We start from the raw sequence: 21,228 nt of genomic DNA, 5'->3' as shown, positions 1-21,228 counted from the left end.
AATTGGGCGGGTATATACAGTATTCTCGAGTGCCAGATGCATGTCAGAGTGGTGGGATAAAAAGGTACATCAAAAGCTTGAGTTGTCATATTTTAATAATTTAACTGTTAAACAAACCAATTCATATACTTCAGCATTCAAGTAAATACACAACATTTTCCGATATGATAGTGATAAACACTTAGAGCTTCAGCTAGCCACTTAAATCGAGAGATCATTTACAGGTTTACAATGTAGCCTAGTACTTGAGCTCAAGTTATCCCAACAAAATAAAATAGCATATCTGAGAAACAATGGAGAACAATAATACTGAACTCTTCTACGCAGCAACTCACACATTTTACATGTTTAAAAACAAAGTCTATTTGCGGTGTGATGTTTCAGTAGGATAAACCACATTTGAGGTATGTATTACTCAAAAACAAAACCATATTTTGGCAGGCAGTACCATTGATTAAAAGCTGGCTTCCAATAGGCTTGCCCATGTCCAGAGTTCACCACCTCATTAAAGGAGTACAATATTTCCAAGCTAAACAAATAATGATAAAGAGTGACTCTCCTGTGCACACAAACAATTAATAACTGGGGGGGGGGGGGGGGGGGGGGGGGGCAGTCCTCCTGTGGCAGCAGTAAAGGATTCAGTTCTTCAAAACAACACAAATTCAAGTATCTTCTTCATTGCTTAGGGGAGAGTGCTGGACAAGCATGTCTTCAAAAGGGATGTAAGGTATACTCTTCTAACAGTCTTGGCAGTTACAGGTGAACAGCAGACCTGACTAATCAGGTAACGGGTCAAAACTCAAAAGCCAATCAATCACATTGACCTTCTGCTGCAGCTTGGGGCTTATACACTAAATTACCAAAAGTATGTGGACACCTGCTCGTCAAAAATCTCATTCCAAAATCAAGGGCATTAATATGGAGTTGGGCCCCCCTTTGATGCTAGAACAGCATCCACTCTTCTGGGAAGACTTTCCACTAGATGATGTACATTGCTGCGGGAATTTGCTTCCATTCAGCCACAAGGGCATTAGTGAGGTCGAGCATTGATGTTGGGCGATTAGAACTGGCTCGCAGTTGGGGTTCTAATTCATCCCGAGGTGTTCGATGGGGTTGAGGTCAGGGCTCTGAGCAGGTCAGTCAAGTTCTTCCACACTGTTCTTGACAATTATTTTCAGCATTGACTTCGCTTTGTGCAGTGGGGACTTGTCATGCTGAAACAGGAAAGGGCCTTTCCCAAACTGTTGCCACAAAGTTGGAAGCATAGAATCGTCAAGAATGTCATTGTATGCTGTAGTGTTAAGATGTCCCTTCACTGGAACTAAGGGTTGTAGCCCGAACCATGAAAAACAGCCCCAGACCATTATTCCTCCTCCATCAAACTTTACAGTTGGCGCTATGCATTGGGGCAGGTAGCGTTCTCCTGGCATCCGGCAAACCCAGATTTTTCCGTCAGACTACCAGATATGAAGCGTGATTCATCACTCCAGAGAACGCATTTCCCCTGCTCCAGAGACCAATGGTGGCGAGCTTTACGCCACTCCAGCCGACGCTTGGCATTGCGCATGGTGATCTTAGGCTTGTGTGTGGCTGTGCGGCCATGGAAACCCATTTCATGAAGCTCCCAACGAACAGTTCTTGTGCCGACGTTGTTTCCAGAGGCAGTTTGGAACTCAGTAGTGAGTGTTCCAACTATTTTTAAGCGCTACGTGCTTCAGCACTCAGCAGTCCCATTCTGTGAGCTTGTGTGGACAGAGGATTTCTACACACTTCAGCACTGTGAGCTTGTGTGACCTACCACTTTGCAACTGAGCCGTTGTTGCTCATAGACGTTCCCACTTCACAATAAGAGCACTTACAGTTGACCGGGGCAACTCGAGCAGGGCAGACATTTTATGAACTGACTTGTTGGAAAGGTGGCATCCTATGACGGTGCCATGTTGAAAGTCACTGAGCTCTTCAGTAAGGCCATTCTACTGGCACTGTTTGTCTATGGAGATTGCATGGCTGTGTGCTCGATTTTATACACCTGTCTGCAAAGGGTTTGGCTGAAATAGCTGAATCCTCTACTTTGAAGGGGTATCCACATACTTTTGTATATAGGAGTATCTAATCTACAGCTACTGAGCCTCTGTTACAGAGGCTCTACAGTGCAGGTACTGAATAGAGCCATAGGCCGGTGTTACGGAGGCCCTACTCCACAGGCACTGAATAGAGCTCTACGTCTGGGTTACGAAGGCTCTACTCCGCAGGTACTAAGTAGAGCTCTAGGCCTGGGTTACGAAGGCTCTACTCTGCAGGTACCGAGTCCGGACCCTCATCCCTCAGCACGCCCATCTCAGGGCTAGGCAGGACTGGGTCAGAGGTAGGCGTGTCGGCCTGCTCCTGGGAGAGGTCTTCGGAACACCGGCTCACGGTCGGGGAAATGACATCGGGGCTCGTGTCACATGACTCTGTGCTCTGCTCCGACATGGCGGTGGTGATCGTCGCGGCAACGCTGGGCGGGATGAGATCAAACTCGTCGTCGTCCTCCTCCAGGATAGGCGACTCGTGGACGTCTATGGGGAAGAGGGAGAGACTCAGAGTGAGTCTCAACAGTCTAAAGTGGCCTCCATCTACACTCATTGTAAAAAAAAAAAAACAGCACGTCCAATTTCTTTCCCATAATTGCAGATAGAGGAAAAGAAGAATTAACGCCACTTAACACTATCAAGATGCACCCTCAGAGGCACTGAGGAGAAGGACTTACTGTGGTGTCTCTCTTGTCATGTGTGTTTTGTCCTATACTTTCTTTTTAATCTCAGCCCCTGTCCCCGTAGGAGGCCTTTTGGTAGTCCGTCATTGTAAATAAGAATTTGTTCTTAACTGACTTGCCTTGTTAAATAAAATGTTCAATAAAAAAAATACATAAATAAAAGTAGATTGAATTGAAACATTGAATTCAGTTACTTGACAAAGTGTCTGATGTGTAGCGCTAACTAAAGGGCCCTAAGCAAAGTCGTATACCATCTGTTCAAAACATTTTACAGCACAAAAGTACGTAGAATTACGTACAAAAAGACACTCCATTGCTGCGTTTACATGTTGTCTCATCTTGTTAAGCCCGCAACACACAACAAAAAACACTGAAAAATGTATGTTTAGCGACTATTTACAGTAAACAACATTTGTTTGTCTGCCAATGTTGCTGTCATGACTGTAAAATGTCAAACTCACTGCTGAAGGCCTCTGGGTACTGCTTGGCGATCTTGCCCTTTAACGTCCTGCATGGACAGATAGAACCATGAATAAATGGATTATGTTCTCGTTACAGAAGGAAACCAAGGTTAGAGCAATAATTGTGTGACTACTCCCATGAGCGAGTGTAAAAATTGAACAAGAGAGTGAGTGACTGAAAGTTTCCATTCGTAGTCGGTATAAAGTCCACTTAGAGGAAATCTACAATCCACCAAGAGTATAGATAATCCAATAAGCCAAGGGTTTGTTAAACAACCCCTTGCCCCTTATGCTAGGAACTTCATGTACAGTGCATTTGGATTCAGACCCCTTGACTTTTTTCACATTTTGTTATGTTACAGCCTTACATTTTTTCCCCCCCTCACCAATCTACATAGCCCATAATGACAAAGCGAAAACAGGTGAGACATTTATGCAATTTTTTTACAAATGAAACAGAAAAACCTTATTTACGTAAGTAAATAGAAACAGGTACATCCTGTTTCCATTGATCATCCTTGAGATGTTTCTACAACTTGGAGTCCACCTGTGGTAAATTCTATTGATTGGAAATTATTTGGAAAGGCACACACCTGCCTATATTAGGTCCCACAGTTGACAGTGCATGTCAGAGGAAAAACCAAGCCATGAAGTCAAAGGAATTGTCTGTAGGGCTCCGAGACAGGATTGTGCCGAGGCACAGATCTGGGGAATGGTAGCAAAAAATGTATGCAGCATTGAAGGTCTCCAATAACACAGTGGCTGCCATCATTCTTAAATGGAAGAAGTTTGGAACCACCAATACTCTTCCTAGAGCTGTCCGCCTGGCCAAACTGAGCAATCATGGGAGAAGGGCCTTGGTCAGGGAGGTGACCAAGAACCCAATGATCATTGACAGAGCTCAGAGTTCCTCTGTGGAGATGGGAGAACCTTCCAGAAAGACAACCATCTCTGCAGCACTCCACCAATCAGGGCTTTATGGTAGTGACCAGACGGAAGCCACTCCTCAGTAAAAGGCAGATGACAACCCGCTTTGAGGTTGCCAAAAGGCACCTAAAGGACTCTGACCATGAGAAACAAGATTGTCGGTCTGATGAAACCAAGATTGAAATCTTTGGCCTGAATGCCAAGCGTCACGTCTGGAGGAAACCTGGCACCATCCATACAGCGTAGCATAGAAACTTCCCAAATACAGGTGTGCCAAGCTTGTAGTTTCATGCATAAGAAGACTTGAAGCTGTAATCGCTGCCAAAGGTGCTTCAACAAAGTACTGAGTAAAGGGTCTGAATATTTGTATTTCTTTTTTTTTAATACATTTGCAAAAATGTCAAAACCTGTTTTCAGATCTACAGAAATGTTTAGGGGGTAAGGCTTGGTTATTTTTGTAGCGAACAGTGGGGCTAGAGGCCGGGTAGTCCATTATCTTACATAGAATGATGCCATCTGTGGGAAGACAATGGGGGTAGCCTAGTATTGGGCCAGGTCCTTCACCTGATTCTCCTAAAGATGCTGTCCAAGTCTTTCTTCATCTCCACCAGGGTGCGCGTGTGAAGCAGGAAGTGTTCGTTCATCTGCAGCAGCCGCACGTTGGACAGCCCATTGAAGTTGATTAGCATCTCATTGGTCTTCTCAAAGCGGTCCAGCCTGGAAGAGGAGCAAATGATGAGTGATATAAACAGGCTTAAATTAATGGTGTTATATTTGTATCAGGCTGTGGCAAAGCTGTGCCTATTTTGCCATAGTCTACCCACGTTGACTGCTAACCAATGGCCACCCATCAAGACCCCTTGCAGACAGAGTCTGCCCTCTATGTGAGAAATATCAATAAATCCAGCAGATGTACAATGTGGACTGTGCTGTAGTTCAGACTGTCACTCACATGTGCCTCTGGGCTTGGATGATGGCGTTGACATCCTCCGAGTTTACCATACTGAGCATTCTGTTACAGAACATTCCGGAGGCTGTGGGTTCCATGGTGCTGGTGATACTGGAAGGCAATTGGAAAATAAATGCTACACCATCAACAGTGCTAATACATGAATGTCAAACAACTAGGCTAGCTAGCTATGCGTTTGTATCACCAAATACACCAAGACAGCTAACATAAATGTGAGCCTGTTAGGTAGTAGGCCTATCGTGCTCAAGAAATGCTATGGGCATTGGCAAGGTGCAAGGCTCATTAGGCGTTATCTATAAATAAATGTTTGCTTAGCAAGACAGCTAACGTAACGTTGAGCTGACAATGTAAAAATCTGTCGTTCTGCCCCTGAACAAGGCAGTTAACCCACCGTTCCTAGGCTGTCTTTGTAAATAAGAATGTGTTAACTGACTTGCCTAGGTTAAAAAATATATATATTTTACAACGTTTGCTGGTGCAGAATACTAGCTAACGTTCCCTAAGTAGAAAGACAGACCATAGACAAGCTACGTTAGCTAGCTAACATATTTACTTGCGACAGGTTCCAAACACGTTATACCCGTGAATTTTCTTCAACACTTGAACGGAAAAATACACGTTTACATTAAGCTACTGTCAGTCACTTCCATAACTGAAGCTAACTGCAATTTAGCAGCTGTGGCAAAGAGAAAAATGTCTTAGTTTGAGAAAACAGAACGCTACACCGCACTTCAGTGAAAAATGTTTATCACATGACAGCAAATGCATGTCAGTCATTTCCGGTGGAAAACTAAAGCTAGTTTAAGTAAGATATATCTTATTTGTGATGTAGAATTTACGAATAGTTTAAAATTATGTATGGTTTTCCCCCTATTTTGGGCGAGTACAAAAAAAGTGTTTATGCCGCGTTCGAGACAACTCGGAATCTCGTAAATATCCGACTTGGAAACTCGTATAAAATAATCTGAGTTCTCTTGAATGTGGGACTAGATTTAGCCCTGAAACAGCATAAAGGGCTAAAGCATGGCAAGGCATTTGGGAATATAATAATCATGCCAAAAACATAAAATCCAGACTCAAACTCACAAAATTTATTTTATTGAAAGACTAGTAAAAAAAAAGTACATCATCATGTATAAAAATACAAAATGTCTAGAGCTAACTTGGTAAATAAATGCAAGTGCATAGCTACAATACATGCATGTAGCACTAAAGCTATTTTAAGAGATGCACAATTGTAAATTGCTCTGGTGAAGAGCATCTGCTAAATGACAAATGTAAAGCTAAGTCGATTTAAATTATATGCAACATCACGGGGCAAAGATGAGGAAAGTAAAGTTTTAATATACGTCAAAAAATTTAATTCATATTTCAACAGGCTAAATACCTGATACGGAGGTACAGGTCCAATCAAATGTTTGTTTATAACATAAATTACTACACGATAATGTTGATTAAAAAAAGACAAGTATTGATCCCAATATTTCACAAATACTGTTATAAATTGTGAATTTCTGACTCGAACACTGCTTACTTAAGAACTACATTAAAGCTAATCATATGACAGAACTAAATTTTTTATGTAACATCTAAGTTATTACAGTGAGAAACCAGAATAAGAATACAGTAATATGGGGAAAATGCTGTAATACAAATAAATATGAAATAAATAACAGAAAAACTGAACTAGAAAGCCGTCACCCTCCATTTAAATATGTACACATACATACAATCCTCCCTATGTTATGGCTCATTAAAAATGAACATTTTAGTGTCCTTTTTATGCCACTAATAGCCTACAAAATAAATTTAAATGATCAGTTTTGCATTTCAAATTGAATGAATTTAATTGTGCTTTGGTTGTTTGATATATATATGCTAGTATATCGTGGTTGCTTAACTAACCAAGGAATGAGGAATCCTAAGTTTAGAACATGATAATAAGTCCTCAAAAGTATAAAATGATTAAATAAAGATCAATAGCATTGACATACTGTATGTATCATAAGTAGGCCTTCCATTTAAATCTGAAACACCTGCTGCACCACAAGAGGCAATGTGGTTTAAATTATGTGGAAGTCCTGCAAAAAAAAAAAAGATTAAAAAAACACTATAATACGCAGACCGTTTCCTCAAAACAATCAAAAAAACAATACACTGTTATTGACAACAGGGGTGCAGACTTAGAATGTTGTGCTCATGTGGAGAGAAAACACTTAGAGGGTTTGATTTCCGAGGCCACCCTTACATGAAATGTATGCATGCATTACTAAGTCGTTTTGGATAAAAGTGTCTGCTAAATGGTATACATTACATTGTATGTCTAGGTTGTTGCAGTAGATACACTGTTTGTGTGTGTATGTGTGTGTGTATGTATGTATGTATGTATATATGTGTGTGAATTGGTTCTTCTATACTTGTGGGGATTGAAAATCCCCAAAAGGATAGTAAAAGAACAGAAATTCTCCATCATGGGGACACTTCCCACATCCCCATGAAAACAAAGGTTATTTTAAATTCAGGGGTTAAGTTTAGGGTTACAATTAGTTATGGTAAGGGGTTAGTGGTTAGGTTTAGGGTTACGGTAAGGGTTAAGGTAAATTGGATTTGGAATGGAAATAAATGTTAGGTCCCCACGAGGATAGAAGAACAAAACGTGTGTGTCTGTGTTAATTACATCATCCTGTCCCCTTACTGACAGTAAGAAAAACTCAAGTATAAAAGTTTTCCCGCCTCTAGAACTCTGGAAGGAATAGGTCATGATCTGAACTGGTCACTATTGTATTTGCTGGTGTATAATACAGCAGATGAGACAATTCTGCGATTTTTTCCCCCCTTTTAAATAAATACCTTGTGGCTTCGGGGCATTAGGTCTGGAAAATACGAACAAGACTTCCACAAAAATTGTAGTTATGCTTTTAAGGCCATGCAATAGCTTATTAGACTTATGCATCTGATCTACAGATATTTTGGATGAGCGGGGTTATTTTCATCAGCATTCATGCAAAACTCACTGTGTTGCTTCTCTTCATTTTGAAAGCCTTAGGCCTCCATTAACATATAATAAGCAGGAGAAAACTCAAACTTGCACTAACTATTATGTCTCAATAGGGACATTTCACAATTTTCTACTTCATATTCATCATCTCCAGCGCCACCTCAACAAATGCAAAAAAAAGTGTGCTTCGATGTTGTGTAGTCATAAAGATAGAGGCAGAGGAAGAAAAGTGTTTCTGATGACATAATCCAGAAACACTTGTGACATGATCAGGTAGTTAGTTTCCTAACCTTTGCCTGCTCATAGTTGGTTTAAAAAAATCACGATGTCAAATGTTTTTCATCCAGAATCCATTTTCTTTTACATCATCTGGTGTGCATCCTTTAGACTGCGAAACATAGAAACCCCCCATTTTTAAATATGTTGATGTTGGGGTGATGCTGGAGATAATAAATATCAAGTTGAACCTTTTTGAAATGTCCCTTTAATATCATCCCTTAGTACCAACAATGACAAAACACTGGCACTGCCTTCCCTCACTAAATTAAGGCTGGTGTATTGGCTGTTGGTGGTGTATTGGCTGTTTGTGCTGTGAATAGGCCTTTCTCAATCGAGGCCGATATATAAATATATACAGGCCCATATACAGAATCAATAAAAAAAATGGTATAAATGCAAATGTGTTTCAGTATAATACAAGTGCTACTGTACGACTGTAACCTGTAAAAGGTATGCTGGTGATCAGTCAGAGCTACAGCATTTCATGTCAAGGAGAAAAACACACCAAGAAAGGTGTTCGAACATATGGGTCATATTCATTAGGAACCAAACAGAAGAAAATAGATTGCAACACGTAGGTACTACATGACTTGCCCAATAAGAAAAGCTCATTTTCCGTTGCATGCCCGGCCTAATGAACATGAACCCAGGACAAGGAGAATACCAAGTACAAGACCTGATGGCTCAGTCAGTCCACAAGTTACCAAACTAACAAACAAAATTACTGAAAAAAAAGTCCAAATGGGTTACAGCTGCTTGTTGACTGAAGGAAATCCGACCTAACTCATCTTTGTAAGCGCTTGTAAACCAGGAGCACTCCCAAGGCTTCCTCAAAGATGCACACTGTGGTGCAGCGTCACCAGTCTCCCTCCTCAACCTCCTCCCCCTCCTCCTCTACGGTCTGAGGCGTTGTCATGGTGACCTGTAGCTGAGGAGTCTCTAAGCTCTTCTGGCTGTTTGACCTCTTCACCTCCTCTTCCTCCTCCGTCACTTCTACCACCTCCACCTCTTCTTCCTCGTACCCTTCCTCCTCCTCCTCCTCCTCCTGCCGCTGCCGTTGCTGTTTCTTGCGGCAGCAGGGCTTGAAGAGGTGGGGGTCGATGAGCACCTCCCCAAACCGGCCCTTGTAGATGATCCCACAACACACCCTCTGCCTAGAGGAGGAGCAAAGGAGCATGGGATTATTCCTGTGATACTGACAGTACATCCAACCATGCGAGATACAGACAACTATTGTGACAGACACTAATGCATGTGCGCATATAAAATACAAAATAAACTCTCCTTCGATGGCTCATCTTTCTCTTTCATTCATTCTTTCCTCTCTTTTATCTAACTACCAGAGCAGTGGTGAGGCTTCGCATCTGGTGAAAATTAACAAGGAAGCTTCCAGGCTGGAGATTACAGATGCAGTGTTCTGTTAGGAGGCTCATGAGCTCACCACACACACACCACTGCATTGTGTGAAGTTTATTGTTTTTAAATAAACTGGGAAAGAGTGGCCACACACATACAGGCCATGAAGGATAATGAATTCATGATGTACCATCTTATCGACTGAAGACTGTATGGAACTGTATGAGTGTTATCAGACATGGGGGACACAGGAAACAAGTTACAGTAACTCCGATACAATCTATGGACACATTCTTCCTGTTTATCATCCTCACTATCATTGTTCTCAGAGGAATAAATCCACTTCAAAACACTTGTGACCATGGATATGAGAGGCGGCATATGGATCAGAAGACTTCCCACATTTGTTCCGCACTAAATCAATACAAAACACTGACTAAATAAGTACAGAAAATCTACCAGAACAAAAAATATATATATTTTAAAAAGGGAAAATGTATTAAATGAAGCATTTGGACAAAGCAGTCATGAACATTCTACATCTCAAACAGAGTTTGCAGGACAGAAAGGGACGTTTTCCCCAGACCCAGATTAAGCCTTGACTTCATATACACCATTCTGTGTTTGCAAACATTGCCGCACAAGGGCGATGCGCACAAGTTGGTGGTAGAACATGGGGGAGTTAAAGAACACCAGCAAAAAAAGTCTATATATACACACGTTGCTTATGAGTACATTTCACTCTACTTTTGGATTATAATTGGATTTTAAGGCTCGTATGAATGTCCTGCTTAATATAATGTTTGTGTCATCATCGCAAATAAACTGCATTATACTTAAAAAATAGTTCAACTTCAACCAATAAAATGGCTCTTTGGCTAGCTTTTGCAACAGCCTATGTCAATAAGCATTAGCATTCTAGCTAACAACTGCTGCATCCAAAATAGTTATTTTGCAAAGTTCACAACCAAATATAATCTTAGCAACTGTTCAAGCAAGAATCAAAACATCATTGTAAGCGTATGAGAACCTAATAAAGTTATTTTGTTTAGAAGTAATAAAAATGTAAATCTAGGCTGTTGAAAATGCGCAGATGGCGATGGCTTTCTTACTGAAGCCAAGAGTCGCGCACATCTGTGAGTGACGTCAATGTGGCGTGTACTGGAAAGGGGTCGATTGCACTTTCAATGGATATTTTCAGTCCCGGACCAGGTTTAAACTGTGTCCCGGGAAACTGGCCCATACTGTCTATCAGGGCATGTATACTGAACAAAAATATAAAACGCAACATGCAACAATTTCAAAGATTTTACTGAGTTACAGTTCATATAAGGAAAACATTCAATTGAAATAAATTCATTAGGCCCTAATCTATGGATTTCACATGACTGGGAATACAGATATGCATCTGTTGGTCAGATACCTTAAAAAAACAGTAGGCGTGGATCAGAAAACCAGTCCGTATCTGGTATGACCACCATTTGTCTCATGCAGCGTGACACATCTCCTTCGCATATAATTGATCAGGCTGTTGATTGTGACCTGTGGAATGTTGACCCACTCCTCTTCAATGGCTGTGCAATGATGCTGTATATATTGGCGAGAAGAGGAACACGCTGTCGTACACTTCGATCCAGAGCATTCCAACATGCTCAATAGGTGACTGGTGAATATACAGGCCATTGAAGAACTGGGACATTTTCAGCTTCCAGGAATTGTGTACAGATCCTTGCGACAATGGGCCGTGCATTATCATTCTGAAACATGAGGTGATGGCGACTGATGAATAGCACGACAATGGGCCTCAGGATCTTTTTGTGGGATCTCTGTGCATTCAAATTGCAATTGATAAAATGCAATTGTCTTCTTTGTCCGTAGCTTGTGCCTGCCCATTCCATAACTCCACTGCCACCATGGGGCACCCTGTTCACAATGTTGACATCAGCAAACCGCTCACCCACACGACTCCATACACATGGTCTGCGGTTGTGAGGCCGGTTGGACATACTTACAGATTCTCTAAAACGATGTTGGAGGTGGTTTATGGTTGAGAAATGAACATTCAATTCTCTTGCAACAGCTTTGGTGAACATTCCTTCAGTCAGCATGCAAATTGCACACTCCCTCAAAATTGAGACATCTGTGGCACTGTGTTGTGTGACAAAACTGCAGATTTTAGAGTGGCCTTTTATTGTCCCCAGCACAAGATGCACGTATGTAATGACCATGCTGTTTAATCAGCTTCTTGATACGCCACACCTGTCAGGTGGATGGATTATCTCGACAAAGCAGAAATGCTCACTAACAGGGATGTTAACAAATTTCTACACAAAATTTGAGAGAAATAAGCTTCTTGTGCATATGGAACATTTTTAGGATATTTTATTTCAGCTTATTTCTGTTCAGTGTAGTTTACTGGGAAGATCCTCCAGCCTTACCTCTTCCAGTAAGTGAGGTCCAGGAAGGAGAAGACAGGGGAACGGCTGGAGCCAGGGGAGAGCTCTGTGTCGGTGCCCTCGTCTGAGGGGTTGCTGTAGCTGGGAGACTGGGCCGGCGAGGCACTGGACGTGGTGCTGTGGGCATCGGAGTCTGGAGAGGGGGTAGAACCATAGATGAAGTAAGCTATACTGTAGTGTACATTATTTGGTAGAACGCAGCAGGGGTATGTTCAGAGTGGGAATGTCGCACAAAGTTTGAAACATCTCATCCGCCAGAATATTTACATAATAATTAGGTGGGTGCTTATATTTGTCCTATACAAGCGTGTATAATACGCATGTGTGAATTGAAAATGTGTTGTTTTGCAAATCCCAACTCCCCCTGAGACACCCTCGGAAAGTGGGGCCACGGCCAGCCATTCTCAATGGCGACACTGGAGCAATTAGGGTTAATTGCCTTGTCGGCTCAGGGATTCGAACTAGCAACCTTTCGGTTACTGGCCCAATGCTCTAACCGCTAGGCTACCTGCGGTTAGGCTACAATACAAGGATACTCGTGAAATGAAAAAAAATGTCACCTGCCTCAACACCTGAAAAGCATCGAGATTGGGTCCTTATGGTTGCATTGATCTATTACTGAAGTGGTCAAACCCCATTATGTTTATGGTTGCATTGTGAACAGGACTTACTGTTTCTCTTCAGCTCTTTCTGCAGTCGGCTGATCTGGCTTGGCCTGGCTCTCTTGGAGAGGGACTTCAGCTTCTTTGGCCTGGAAGACATCTTTAGGCTGGGGCCTCCTCGGGCATCAACCACCTAAGATAAGAGAGGAGGGGAGAGAAGAAGAGTAGAGAGGGGGATAAGAGAGAAAAGGAGATAGGAGCTCCTCTCCTCCCCTCTTTTTGGTGTTATTCATAACCATTTTCAACAAACAGGTGAGTGGTGAAGAGGAGATCAAGACAACATGTGGAGCTTACATGATTCCAGCTTTTCTTAGACCCCACTGGGAGTTTCTTCCATCGTTTCACAAGGAGTACACAGGCATTGCAGATTTCACCAGACCGAGTTTCACACAATCTACATGAAGGGAAATATGGGTTAAGCAGGACAATGTGAACAATGTTAATATTATGGTTCCTAATGTCATTACATTTTGGTTACCAGGACATATTTTTATTCAAAGTCTTTCTATTTTTACAACGTGGAAATACACTATAAAGCCGCGGTAATTGTCAGAAATTCTTGCTTACCCGAAACAGCTCGTGAAGTCCTTCTCGTACCGCTTGCTATCCGTGAAGCGCGAGCTGGAGGACTTGGCGCGGCAGATGCAACAGCCGTCTAAACTCCGGTACATCTTCGGCTTGTGAAAGCCAAACATCTGTTTTCGAAAACAAAACAGCAAAAGGCAATTTGCAGTTTATTAAAATGAAGGGGAAAAAATGCAATAATGAAAAGGATTGGCCTATAATAGGCGATGGTTAGCCTACATGCCTGTTACATTTTGGGGATATATATTCCCTATTAATGGTTTATTCAAACGTTATGCAAAATATTCAGCCCATGTATCAACCAGCGGAACAACAGGCTACCATTTCAATGTGTTTCTATATGGAGATGGTTGATAAAGCTTACTTTGAATATTTTTTAGACGGTTCGCGCAATAAAGCGCACTAGATGAAAGTGAGCGCCATACTCTGACCCAAATGGGACTGAATATAGGTCAGCTGTCTGCACGTCAGACAGATAATGTCCCCGTGCCGCCGCGCTCTAATCGCCCTCTGAGATTAGCATAGCTTCCGCACCGATATGGCAAAATATAACATATCATAAACTAGGACAAACCTGTAAACTCTGGTTTTGATGCTAAAGGACAGACCCGCCTGCCCAGTGAATGAAAGAGGCTAAAGTGATGAGACCTGTTTGTGTGAATACCTCGTGGTGCAATAAATTGTTTAAAAAAATGTAATAAAAAAAAAAATTAATCATGGGGGTATGGTTTAATTCTAATCGACATTTAAAGTAGATTTTATCTTATGTTGCCATGCAAACCCTATCACTAAGCACAAGGAGGCCTTCAAAATAATCATGCGGCAAAACCGTGAGCCGCGCCCCCCATGCTACTTGTTTTCCCATCTAAGCGGCAGTCCTTCGGGTCTCTTGACAATGCAGTGGTACAACCACAGACAGTACAGGATAATACAGCAGGCCTATGTGCGGTAACTCTACATGGCAACACACTTCAAAGGTGGGGAAGGGGGAGTGAGGGCGGGGTGTGCGATGCGCTATCATGTGCGAAATATTTCGAATTTTAAAGTTGTAAAACAGACTTAACATCGTTAAATCATTAAAACTGACTGTGTTTAAAAACTGAAAAGTCGTCGTTCATGATAAAAAAATAACCTTTCCACCGAGGAACGACTACTGTAAATCGATACGTTCACCGCCCACTTTCGCCAGGAAGCATGGCACACGAGCAGCCTCATGCGCACCCATTTTAAACGGAACCTTTCAACCCGTCGTCGGTCGTCTACCAGTCCATAAACTCGATTGTCGATGACACAACCGCATTATCAAACTTATTTCAGCAAACGGACATATTCCTCTCTAAAACGATACAATCATGCTTTGGAACAGTCTTGTAATGTGATCTTTACCCTTTGTTATTTATGCGATGCCGCGTCACTGGCCAGTGCACCTCCAAACACGCACCAAGTTCAACGCTTCGTTTTTTAACAGTGACAACGTACTTCAATGTTATCGAATTGGGGTTTAACCTTGCCATCATTTGGTTAGGCTACTACTTGTTTTGTCGTGATGGATGCATCCATGAATGTGTTGACACACGGAGTAATCGCGTGTAAACTCATCTCGGGTGGGCGTGATGGGAGCTCGAACTTGGGCATTAGTTACATCAGTATACTATGCAGTCATTAATCACAAACGGAACATGCACATTTCAACATTGCAAACTTAAAAATGGGGTTATAAGCTATGAATTCACCTATTCAAAATCACAATTAAAACGAATTAATCATCAAGACACCATACAATAAATGTACAAGGCATAGCGCTAGAAATCATGGGGATACAATGCGTTTAGGGCCAAATCTGCATTAAACATTGTTGCAATCGTTTCTCCAATTATTATTTCAATTTAAACTAGCCTATAAAAAAAAAATGGTAAAATAGTAGGCATATGGTAGGCTTATTAATGCTTAATTCTAACGGTGACATCGATGTTAATTGTTCTCCTTCTCAAGTGGACAACTCGAGCTCACTTGTTTTGAATCATAGCCTACAATAGCCAAGCAGACACCAAAAGCTTGCACATTTTGAGTAGCTTATTGAACAGTAGCCAACACAATTCTTACCTTGAAGCAAATCGAACGTAGCTGATACAAAGTAATAACCTTGAACACGAGTCGTTACAATGTAATTACTCTCACAATTCACCAGCATCAGTAACCAGCTCTCTGTTGTTGACGTCTCGCTGGCTGTGTCTGGGACTGGGTAGTTGTGGACTCACTGCGCGTGCGCCCCATCAACGCCTCCATTTTCTGATTTTCTTCAATCAACCTCATTTGCATAAGTGTCTGACGTTTCAGTGCGTCTGCGTCTGCTGGCCTTATAAGGATGGGAACATTGCGCGGGAAGCGGGGGCTCGTCTCTCGTTGCTATGGCACAGTGGAGAACGTAAGCAAAGAGGCGGAGCCAATCGTTTTACTATGGAATGCCAGATGGCTTGTGCAATAATTATGATCGTCAACGTTAAAGCCATTTTGTGACAGTAAAGGCTAACTAGGCCTAATGCATGCCCAAACAAACATGATTTTTTTTAAAACAAATTATATATAACCAACCATTGCGCGCGCACGCCACAATTGCATCAAATGATAGGCCTATCGTTGCCTACAGTTGTGAGAATCATGCCAACCGACAAAACAAAAAGTCAATTTTATATTTTAGCAGAGACTTTAATCTTTAACACAATTCATTAATATTGAAAGTAATAGATTAGTACTTAGCCTAATATCAATTTTCAAATAATAATAAGCTAGAGACTTCATCATTGTGGGTTTGACAAAAAAACAGTGCAGGAGATGACATTTTCCATCTTATCAACAAAAAGCTAAATGTAATATCAATATCAAGCTTGTTTTCGAAGAAAAACCTCAATGTTTTGACCAAGCAATTACAATTAAATAAGCAACATGACATTTAGAAAACAAAATGCAATTTTCTGTCAACAGAAATGTAGACAGATAGAGAACCCCCCTCCCCTATCAACTGAAACGTCTATGGTAACATTGTATGACTGAAGGACAACTTCTTACAAAGCAACGTTCAAATAGTCACAGTATAAAAAAAACTTCACATTTTAATTGACAAAAGACCATTTTCAATATTTCAAACCAATATTTTCTATATTTTTGTCAGTAAAGCCAGAATATACTTTTTGCCTCCTACAGGATCATAGAACGATAAACAGACAGCTACAGAAACCGGCCCGAGTCAGGGAACATTGAGAAGAGTAGTGGTGCTAGGGTTTCAGTCAGTCAAATAAAACCTGACTTACAGGACCAGGCAACTGCTGCACAGAGACAATTTCAACAGAGTTTTTACATCAACTTTCATGAAAGGCATTCATAAACTTTTAAAGTATTTTTAAGCATTACATTTTATAAGCATTTATAGTTTATAAAGCATTTATGATGGTTCATTCAGGAAAGTTATTATCAAGTGTTGGCGAACAAAAATCTACACCAGTTTGAGCAGAGTAACTATCCTTAATCTCCATAAATTTTTAAATGAGAAATAATCCATTCACAATGTCCATACCATAATAATACAGACAATCAGGCAGCAGAATAACTTTAGCTAGAGACTGCATCACTGAGAGAAAGGAAAAGCATTGGGTGTATTCATTAGGGCACACCGGTGCGAACCATAGCAAAAATGTTTTGCAACGATAACGAGTTGAGTTTAGTCCCTCCTCATTTCGGGCTGTTTGGTTCATAGTGAATACACCCCTGATATGGCCATGTATGTCAGGTTTATATGCCAAGGGCAAGCATAACAGCAATACGACTTGGGTTAAGTAGGGGCAGGACAGGTAGGTGGAGTCAAAGTTCATCACAACTCTTTTCTCCCTTGCCCTTCACAGTATGAGCTGAGACATCAAAGCTGGTTGGTTAAGGGTATCACTCCGCCTCACTCCAAGAGACAGATCACAGTGTAAATGAGGAAAATAAGAAATGCAATACTGTTTCCTGTACGTACGTAGGGGTGCAACTTTCGTTTTAGAAGTGAGGGCGAAAGTTATTATATATATTTATCCATTCGGATAAACACTCCAAACAGCCAACTTGACCGCTCGGAGGCGTCCGCATTGTCCTAAAGCACACCGTTGCCTCGTTTTGTATCACATTCCAATAATAAAACTCGAGGGGACGAAAATGAAAGTTGCACCCATGTATGTATGTATGTATGTATGTATGTATGTATGTATGTATGTAATTGTAACTTCAATAGATATGACATATGCATCAGCGAATGAGGCAATAGGCCTGCTGTGGCAATATAATAGGCCTGCAGAAGCTGCCAGGTCAGTGGCTTGTCTTTGGTGTTCCATCCCTCTCCTAGACTCACACCCCAAAAAGGTCTCCCATTGTCACTTCCTCTCTTGTCGTGAGAGTTCAGCTGTCCAGTTCTGACCAGGCAGGCGCTGCGTCTCAATTGTCTAAAGTGACTTCCTGTCCTCGTGTCCTCTCCCTCACTAGATCTGACAGGATTGAAGTGATGATCCAATGATGGGCTTGTGTCACTTCTTACTTACACCTGTCATGATCGGTGCAGAACCGAAGGAGAGGACACAGGGAGAGGCAGTCACGACACTATTGAGGCCCAGCCACCTTGTGTGCGTTGCGCAGTCTGTGGATAGGGGTTAAAACGCCATTTCACCAATGTCCTCAGCGGCGGTGGGGTTAGAGGTCCACCCCCTTGACCAGGGCGGTCTCCAGGGTGATGGGGAACTCGTGGAGGGTGTGGAGGACACGGGAGAGAGTGTGGACGGCGGCACGATCCCGGACCAGCGCTGACTTCTCGTATTGAACAGCCGTCAGGTGGCACTCGGCCAATAGGTGGAGCCACTGGGGCAGCAGCCGGTCCCTGCCAACATACAGGGTTAAAGGTCAAATCCTTTTCTCCACAGGTCTGTTCAGGAGGGAGCAACACTACATAACACTCAAACAAAAATGCATTGTGTAGAACAAAAGTGATTTGCATTTATGCTATAATGGTTAAGGTCTGGAATTGGGGCTCGGAAATCAACTTGTACCTGGAGCTTTTGACTAGGTTCTCATAGATGCAAGTTTGCATTTTATTTAAAATGCAACTGAGTCAGCACATTCTTTGTGGGTTTAATTTGATGATTCTTCCAGTAGCGGTCAGTTTCTAGCTAGCTAGGTAGGTAGTTTGTCTCAGGAAAATGTAGATGCAATATATATAGAAGACTAGATCGTAATAAAGCCACGTTTTCAAAAGCAAGCGCCAAGGTGTACCAAAGCACCCAAGACCATTTACTTCAAATCAATTGTGGTTTTTAGTTTATTTTAATGAACTAATTGCATTTATAAACTGGGTGGTAAGAGCCCTGAATGCTGATTGGTTGACAGCTGTGGTATATCAAACCGTATACCACGGTTATGACAATACATTTATTTTTACTGCTCTAATTCCGTTCGTAACCAGTTTATAATAGCAATAAGGAACCTCTAGGGTTTGTGGTATATGGCCAATATACTACGGCTAAGGGCTGTGTCCAGGCACTCTGCGTTGCGCATAAGAACAGCACTTAGCCATGGTATATTGGCCATATACCACACTCCCTCGGGCCTTATTGCTTAATTATATAGCGCCTTTCATTAGGCCTCAAATGCATGAAATGGAATGAGGAAAATGTATCAAGTTTAGACCATATACACCCATTAACAAACCAGATGAATTGTCATTGTATATAAAACTATTATTAGTTACGTTTCATTTTACAGCCCGTTACTTAGAAATGATTAAAAACAATTACCTAATAATTGCATAGTTATTACATTTCCGTTTCTTTGAAATTCATTGACACGAATGTCAATATGTACCATTTGGTAACAGGTTGTTTACCAATTGTGTTGAATTCTTTGGGAGGTAGGTACCAGAAGTTATCTTGTTTCCACATAGTTAACTACCAGGTAGGTACCAGCTTGAACAAGGCATTACCCAGTTATTCAGCCAGCTATGTATCCTACATTACACTGGAGGCTCCTCAGAGGTGGAAGAGGAGGACCATCCTCAGTGAATTTCCTAAACAAAAAAAATGGTGAAAAAAAAGGTATCCTTTTTAGATAAAACTATACTAAACATAGTCTCGTCGCCAAATTATTTATTAAAATACACTGTTTTGCAATGAAGGTCTGCAGTAGCCTCAACAGTACTCTGTAGGGTAGCACCATGGTGTAGCTGGAGGGCAGCTAGCTTCCGTCCTCCTCTGGGTACACTGACTTCAATACAAAACCTAGGAGGCTCATGGTTCTCACGCCCTTCCATAGACTTAGACAGTAATGTTAACAACTTCCGGAGGACGTCCTCCAACCTATCAGAGATCTTGCAGCATGAACTGACATGTTGTCCATCCAATCAAAGGATCAGAGAATGAATCTAGTACTGAAAGCATAATCTACAGATAGCTAGCACTGCATAACATGTGGTGAGTAGTTGACTCCGAGAGAGAAAGACAATAGTTGAACAGTTTAACAAATTCATTTGCCCTAAAATGAAAAAGCAAGAGATTGATATGTACACACACAAAAGTTTGGACACACCTACTCATTCCAGGGTTTCTTTATTTTTACTATTTTCTACATTGTAGAATAATAGTGAAGACATCAAAACTATGAACACATATGGAATCATGTGTTCAACAAATTACTATATATATTTTATATTTGAGATTCTTCAAAGTAGCCACCCTTTGCCTTGATTACAGCTTTGCACAATGTTGGGATTCTCTCAACCAGCTTCACCTGGAATGCTTGTCAAGTCTTGAAGGAGTTCCCACATATGCTGAGTACTTGTTGACTGCTTTTCCTTCACTCTGCGGTTAAACTCATCCCAAACCATCTCAATTGGGTTGAGGTTGGGTGATTGTGGAGGCCAGGTCATCTGATGCTGTACTCAATCACTCTCCTTCTTGGTCAAATAGCCCTTACACAGCCTGGAGGTGTGTTGTGTCATTGTCCTGTTGGAAAACAAATGATAGCCCCACTAAGCGCAAACCAGATGGGATGGCATATCGCTGCAGAATGATGTGGTAGACATACTGGTTAAATACTGGCAGTCCTCATGAGACACAGTTTAAGCTGCTCTCAACCAGCGGTTTAAGTTGGTTGAGAGAATGCCAAGATTGTGCAAAGCTGTTATCAAGGCAAAGGGTGGCTACTTTGAAGAATCTCAAATACAAAATATATTTTGATTTGTTGAACACTTTTTTGGTTACTACATGATTCCATGTGTTATTTCATAGTTTTGATGTCTGATTCTACAATGTAGAAAATAATAAAAATAAAGAAAAACCCTGGAATGAGTAGGTGTGTCCAAACTTTTGACTGGTACTGTATACATTTCATTTTTTTTTTCTTCTTCTTCCACTTACTTAGCTAGCGAATGCAGCTAACTAGTTTAGCCTACTCAAACAAAGAGTGATGCTATGTTACCTAGCTGGCTATGACTATCCAACACAATACAAACACTTCCGAGGTAAGCTTTTGGTTGTACTTTTTTTTTTGCCAGCAGGGCCTGCTGGTGTAACAGCTAAACTGCTTGTTAACTGTACTGCATGCCTGTAGCAGGTTTACTCACACATTAGTTCTATTAGCTGTGTCGACTATGACGTTACTTTAGCTAATATGGTGACAACGATGTAGGATGTGTGCAGCGGTTATGGTTTGGCTTGGAAAGGTTTTTTGCCCTGGTCTCATACAGCTGATGTGCATTATTGAAGT

General features: G+C 41.5%; 3 protein-coding genes across 5 annotated transcripts in view; all 3 read right to left on the bottom strand.

The window, feature by feature from the left end:
• Positions 1–1,993: 1,993 nt before the first annotated feature.
• kxd1 (KxDL motif containing 1) lies at positions 1,994–6,006 on the bottom strand. 3 transcript variants are annotated; one of them, XM_029751693.1, is made up of 5 exons: positions 5,613–6,006; positions 5,096–5,203; positions 4,708–4,860; positions 3,217–3,263; positions 1,994–2,558 (listed from the first exon to the last, which is right to left on the bottom strand). In XM_029751693.1, exons 2-5 carry the CDS (start codon positions 5,188–5,190, stop codon positions 2,290–2,292), a joined length of 564 nt encoding a protein of 187 aa, XP_029607553.1. In that variant the 5' UTR covers positions 5,191–5,203; positions 5,613–6,006; the 3' UTR covers positions 1,994–2,289. The 3 variants fall into 3 exon arrangements, with proteins under 3 accessions (XP_029607553.1, XP_029607551.1, XP_029607552.1); XM_029751691.1 differs by having other exon boundaries at positions 5,667–6,005; XM_029751692.1 differs by having other exon boundaries at positions 5,694–6,005.
• A 188-nt stretch (positions 6,007–6,194) lies between these two features.
• LOC115192817 (SIN3-HDAC complex-associated factor) lies at positions 6,195–15,754 on the bottom strand. The gene is made up of 6 exons (XM_029751690.1): positions 15,553–15,754; positions 13,432–13,559; positions 13,159–13,258; positions 12,874–12,997; positions 12,185–12,335; positions 6,195–9,544 (listed from the first exon to the last, which is right to left on the bottom strand). The coding sequence occupies exons 2-6, from the start codon at positions 13,557–13,559 to the stop codon at positions 9,247–9,249; spliced, it is 801 nt and encodes a 266-aa protein (XP_029607550.1). The 5' UTR covers positions 15,553–15,754; the 3' UTR covers positions 6,195–9,246.
• A 380-nt stretch (positions 15,755–16,134) lies between these two features.
• LOC115192816 (DENN domain-containing protein 5B) overlaps positions 16,135–21,228 on the bottom strand; it is a 43,814-nt gene continuing 38,720 nt past the window's right edge. Inside the window, exon 21 of the mRNA XM_029751689.1 lies at positions 16,135–18,349. Within this exon, the coding sequence (XP_029607549.1) occupies positions 18,166–18,349 (184 nt within the window). The 3' untranslated portion in view covers positions 16,135–18,165. The remainder of the gene's footprint in view (positions 18,350–21,228) is intronic.

Source organism: Salmo trutta, chromosome 4 (genome assembly GCF_901001165.1).
Source record: "Salmo trutta chromosome 4, fSalTru1.1, whole genome shotgun sequence".
Lineage (NCBI taxonomy): Eukaryota > Metazoa > Chordata > Actinopteri > Salmoniformes > Salmonidae > Salmo > Salmo trutta.
Note: the sequence above shows the minus strand (reverse complement) of the source record. Positions and strands in the feature narration are given on the sequence as shown.